Genomic DNA, 6321 nt, shown 5'->3' with positions numbered 1-6321 from the left:
AAATTACCCCAATCTTTACGATAAAAGATAAAAAAAATGTGCATGAATCACATGCTCATTGATAAAATGGGATGTTACCGAAATATACCACTATTCTTCTATACTTGATTTTGTCAGAATCACAAACACTCATAAGTTCCAGTTGCTACATTTATATAAGACCTTTACGAAACTGGTCCAGAAATGACAGCATACAAGACGAGTTTAATTCCACAATGTAGGTAAGACCAGAATGTCACCAGCAAAGGGGACTTAAATGCCTGCAAATAGAAACTGTAAGCCATATTATTTCGTCGATAGTTCCGCTCCCCCCTCGCTTTTTTATTTGGTGAATATAGGCGATCTATAACGCAAAAAAATCGAAACTTATTATACAATAGTCTTTTACGGTGAGTAAGGCCTTCTTGCGGTCAATTATTTACAACAGCTGGAGGTTTACGACTAGAAATCAAGAGGATCAGTTTTGTGTTTATAAAGAACATTCTCAAATTCGTTTTTAAACCTAGTCAAGATATTGCATTGACTCGATAAAGACTGGAGAAAGGACTATAAACGGTTGAACAAGGTCGAGATGGTGACATTATGACTGAATTTCAAGCTTTGTATCGTTGTGTCAACTTGGTGTTTTGCTAATCGCAAAGCATTTCGACAGTAACATTACTTCGAGTAGACTTTAATGAAGAAAGTGGGACATGCAAACGGCGGTTTTAATATTTTATTTTAAATGACAAGTGTGACTTAAAATTAACAACATGCCATCAGTCGGCATCAAAGCTTCTCGATTTTTATCACACAAAACCACCTTGTCCCTTACTGGGATCAGAATAAATGTGCTTCTCAAGAGGCTTATATTGGATGAAGTAGCCATTGGTTTTTTCTTTGATATTATCAATTCCATCAGAGCTCTGTAATTTCATAGGAGTATCTATATATATATATATATATATATATATATATCAAGTGCATAAGACGCAGATAAAAAAAAAAGGAAAGGGAACTGGGTAGCTGCAATTATTATAATGTCCTGTGTGAAGGTCCCAAAAAAATGGTAGTCGATATCGCTGCAGCTGTAAAGGTAAATAAAAAAGGTATTTAAAAATCCCATATTTCTGTTTCTAATGCACTATTTAGGTGACTCGGTGGGGGCATGACCAAAATAACATAAAATGCATTAGGACAATGTACTTGATCCCTTAAAATTATCCAATAAATTATTAGATGCTGTGATTTTTAAGTAGATGGTTCAACAGAAAAAACAGGCTTTACAAAACAGGCTTAAAAATAAGAGGTCGTATATGTTTATAATCTGATTTAAAGATAATGTCACATGGATTGGGGAAACTAAACATTTAAAATGATGATTCGGAAAAATAACTTAATTTTAATTGTAAACTGTTTGTGAAATAATGAAAGACTCCAAGAAAAGAAAAAAAGAAACATCTTATAGAAACCTATTGTGCCCCAGTTATTTATATCTGCTTTAAACTCACCATCACTTTTTTTTTAGAAATATGTATACCATAATTGTCAAACTGTTTACAACAAACGAGAATACATCTTGCAAACGCAGGGATTACAAATCGTTGATATTTCATAGTTTTCATTTTATCATCCGAATCCTCGTCATTTCATTCTTTTTTTTTTTTTTTTTTTGTCATTCATAGGCCGTGATAAGGATGATTGCCAGCATTGCTGTTTTCGTTTTATTCTACTAGTTCCCCCACAGAAGTACTAGAATCTCGATTCAATTTATAAAGATTATGATAAATGTACCCCTAGGCTCGAGGATCCACCAAGTTGAACTAAAACTGCTACCCTAGTATCCTTTCCGTATATCCAAATTTCAACACTGCTCTAACCCCCTGACGTACGTGTATACCAAATCTCGCTATCTGTTGTAATCCTATATTGCTACTATCGATAACACACTGCTTGCACATATGATTATACCTGGCTCAGAATAGTTGGGCGTGTAATACGGTCATTCCGAGTGAAAGATTTATTAAGTAATAACAGTGGATCCCCTCGTCGTCAGATGATAACTCCAAATTATTCTGATAGGTGCATATCCTGTCCTCTCTCGACTTGATCTTCATCGCATTGATCTTTAACAAACTCTAAAAGCACTTTTAGTAAGACGTTCGATTCCATATCCTCGATTCCAGTTGTCTCCGCTACATTATTTTGATCACGATTATGTCTACATATTCAGATTTGTAAATTTCTTGCGTCCAACTCTTTCAAACGCCCATCCTTCAATCTCCCTTTTTTGCTGGTAATCGTAATATCATCATCTGCAGATTTGTTTAACTTTTGTTCGCCCAATATAAGCCTTCGTGGGAAAACTAATGGGTATCTTATCGCTCGTGTGTAGACAGGTATTTGTGTTTTAATCCACCTAATCATAGACTGAGGGAATGTCATACTGGTGTGAAAGAATGAGAATAGCTTTTTGGTAAAACGACATAAGCTTGATCCCGCAATAACAGTCATCCTCAACGCCAACTTGTTGTATTTAGATACTATCATTCATAGTTCGTAGTTAGACCATAAAAAAGTTGTAATGTCTTGTTAGATGACGGTGATTCATGTTGGTCGTGAATTTTCTAAAATGAAAAAGAAAATCGTAAGCATTGATTTTGTCTTGGGTAAAGAAAGAGAATACTATTATTACAGTTTAAGACACGACTTTTACAAAACAAAGAATGAGTCAGTGATGGCAGAAGCAATTCCATAATTTGGTTCTTTGGGATAAAAAGGAAGAAGGTAAATTATAGTGAGAACATTTTTCCTGTCTTTTGCCAAATAATCAATTCCGAGCCGGCTTAATTCGTACACCACAGTTTCTCATTTCAGCATTACAGCTTTTCTTACTTCCTGGTTTTAGCTTTTTGTTCCTAATGAATCAAACGATTCAAGTCATTTTTGATAAAAACTATTTACGAACAGGCTTAAATAGCCCCTCAATTCTACAGAGGAAGTCTTTGAACAGCGATCCAGCATCAACGAAGAATTAGATAGCATATTTTCACGACAAAGATTGTTCCGAAGAACCTTTGACGAAGCGACAGGACATATTTTTTTTTTTGCGTTTTAATAACAGAGTAGTCAAGTTAAGGACCACCTTTAACGCGGGATCTCTCTTCGAAAAGATGTTTATTTACAAGGTGAACTTTTAACTAGAAATACGGTTTTAATTACAAGACTAACAATATCCCTGTTAGGCTGTTAAAAACGATGAGTCTAATAGAAGACATATTAGAAGATATCATACTTCCAACAGGGAGAAGGTAAATTCAATTTATATGATAAAAAGGTGACGTTAGAAATATATAATTCAGGAACAGTTTCTGATGACGTAGCATAACTACCGGAAGAACAGTTGCTTATGTTGGTAAAGATGTGGAGCAACTGGACAATCATGTAAAACTTAATTTAGCCAACTCAAAAATAACCACTTTTTAGGCGTGGCCATAAAAAAGCTGGATGCAATGGATGAAGGGTTTGCTAATACAATAAAGTAGTGAAGTAAATCTCCCAGTGGTATTATAAAAAATAATTCATTTTTCCTATTTTATAATGCCTTTTTATTATGCCCCATAAAACATCATTTCACCAGTATTTACATGCTAGATGAATTTTAAAATCAATGGCATTGTCGGGTCCTGTTTATTAATACCAGGTGCACTGTCAACATGTTTTTAAATGCAGATGTATCAATATCTTTTTGTTTTAAATCAATATCACCAAGACCGATTTGTACTCATAGTCGTTAAACAAGTGGTAATAACCAAAAAATAAAAACCGACAAATCGAAATCCGTAAAGAAATATCAAGAAATGATTGATTAAATTTGCAGGTAGTGATCCACTTCAATTACTAGTTTGGACAAAGAAATACGCTATGTTTTTGTGATTACCCTTTATACTTTACTTGGATAGTGTTTGACATTGCAACTATAACCACACAATTAAAAAAGGTACGTACGTTTGGAAGGCTATCGGCAAATACTCAAGCAGCCGCGACAGTGATTATGTCCGAGTTTTACAGAATAAAATAAGTGTAAGTAACTATGTCGAAATAATAAATATTGCAAGTATAAGAAGAAAAATATACAATAGACTATAGATACTCAGTATTAAAGCCTGCAGGCTGTTCTGATGGCGGCTACATGTGTATCTACACTTGCAAATTATTTCAACAAAGTGCAGACAATGGGGATTCAAGTAAATCTAAGCGTTATCCCGTGACAGATCTTCTGTTTGCCTCTTTGTGTACGTACTACAACCTCCATCTAGAAGGTGGATATAAAAACCGGTGAAAATTAAAAGATAAGACATAGGTAAAAATGTTATTACGTAAAGCTGATTTTAACTATCAAATACATTTAATAAAAAGGACAACAGCACCAAAGTGCCTCCGTACGACGTATATGTCATTAAAAAAGTTTTTGCCATATTTATTATAGACTCCGGATGATGTCAAAAATCAGGTTGATTTTAGTTGTGGATCCACTTTTATATCTGTTATACTCTTATGATCACTGTCTCTTATACTCAATACACATAACTTGTTAGCTACTAAAATACCTCCCAGTCTAGGGCAGGACGTACAATTGTTTTTTTTTTTGGGGGGAATATCTCCAACTCTAGCGTATACCGCTTTGATACCTGTACTTTATGTTTTTCTTTTTGTTTGCATTGATCTAGATTTAAGTTATTATTAAACTAACGTGCCTTATAAATACAAATAAATTCAATGAAAACAATCTCACTACCGTGGTTGCACACCGTACCTATTTTTTTCTTTGGCCAAAAAGCAATGTCGAAAACACATCTTTGGTGCAGAATATAAAAAAAAGGGGGACTATAAAATATATAATGATATTAAGCTTTCTTTTGTAATGAAACTAAACTAATGCCTTGCAAGATGAGTTCATTGCAATGACACCAATATATTCCATTTGTATTCCTATTTCTGATTGAGTCAAGTGTGCTTTCGGGGAGAAAAGAATGGGGGAGAGGATGCACGGAGGGATAGGCTAGAAATGAACTTGATAAAGGATTAGGTGAACTCAAGAGTATAGTTAAAAAAAGGAACCGAGTTATTCCATGTGAGATCTGACTTTGACAAATGACAAAAAGGCTGTAGGTCGGTAAGCATGTTGGAATTGAATGTAGTTTTTTGTTTGTGTTACCGCACATGTTTTTTAGGCTATGTGGACACAGTCAAGACTGTACTCTGGGTGAAGAAGAAAGTGTAGAAGGGACTTTTTAAAAGGGACCAAGCCCATGTTATAAAATAGAATTCAAAGAGCAACAATGATGAAAACGAGGTCTTACCAAAGCACTTAGCATGACGAAATTGTCTTTTCCGAAGGGACTAAGCCAATTAAAATGAAACGCTTTCTTTAATGCATGAAAAAACAAAATTGGTACACTACTATTTCCTAAAAGCTAAAATTATTCCCTTTTCTTCTTTGTTTCCTTTTATCACACTTTCCTTCTTCTTTTTTAAAACTTTTATCATCATAAATTTCCTTCTTTTAACTTCTGTTTTTACACCGTATCTACAAAAAAATTAAACTATCGCTTTCGATCTTAACAATAGTGTTTCCACAGCGATACATTTAGTTTTATATGGGTCACACTGTGCTTCCATATTAAACCTGGGCGTAAATGGTCGTTGTATTAGGTAATGTTTTGCGCATCGCATACAATATATGTGTGCTTGGTGACTTCTTTTTCGCATACATAGGCATGATTGTAAAGAATATCTTCTTTGAACATCCTTGCTTCTTTTATAACATAAACAGCATCAAATACGAGCTTTGCTGAGGTAACAATTCGATCACTGTGCCTTGCTCGCTTAATATTATCCTACCGTTGTTCTTCATCACTACAAGACCCATGACGTCTGACCCCATGATCTCTGGATTGTCTTGTTTGTAAAGCGAAGACCGAATGGAAACGTCATTGAATACATGAATATTATTGCCACCACTAATATGCGATTTATAAGGTTGGAGCTGTGCAATCAAATCCTCCTTTAAAGTTGCAAACGCCATGATAACCTGACATCAAAACAACAACAACAAAAAAAGAAAAAGAAGATAAAATCGTTTGGAATTGATGACATCGTTTGGAATTGATAAAAACGTTTGGAAAAGATTGACAATATTCCCTTGGTCTTATACCTGGAGTATCCTCTTGACGTAACTCTACCGTTATAAATCGATCAGACGTACCAGTAGTAACACCGAGCTGGTCATGCAGATCTCTTGATTGTTCTTCTAAAGGACCTGTTCCCCCCCCCCCATTC

The 6321-nt window shown here is 34.7% G+C and overlaps 2 protein-coding genes across 2 annotated transcripts; both read right to left on the bottom strand.

Annotated features, from left to right (window-relative positions):
- Positions 1-2311: 2311 nt before the first annotated feature.
- On the bottom strand, positions 2312-2761 carry EV154DRAFT_549512 (uncharacterized protein; the record flags this gene model as incomplete). Its single annotated transcript, XM_051604868.1, has 2 exons — positions 2675-2761; positions 2312-2606 (listed from the first exon to the last, which is right to left on the bottom strand). A coding segment is annotated over exon 2 (216 nt), but the record flags the coding sequence as incomplete, so codon positions are not given.
- Positions 2762-5690: 2929 nt separating this feature from the next.
- Positions 5691-6067, bottom strand: EV154DRAFT_478865 (uncharacterized protein; the record flags this gene model as incomplete). Its single annotated transcript, XM_051598211.1, has 2 exons — positions 5691-5833; positions 5884-6067. 2 exons carry the CDS (start codon positions 6065-6067, stop codon positions 5691-5693), a joined length of 327 nt encoding a protein of 108 aa, XP_051460489.1.
- Positions 6068-6321: the final 254 nt, after the last annotated feature.

The sequence above is a fragment of the Mucor mucedo genome (assembly GCF_025094135.1).
Source record: "Mucor mucedo strain NRRL 3635 chromosome Unknown EV154scaffold_20, whole genome shotgun sequence".
In the NCBI taxonomy this organism is placed as follows: domain Eukaryota; kingdom Fungi; phylum Mucoromycota; class Mucoromycetes; order Mucorales; family Mucoraceae; genus Mucor; species Mucor mucedo.
This window is presented reverse-complemented; position numbering and strand designations above follow the sequence as displayed.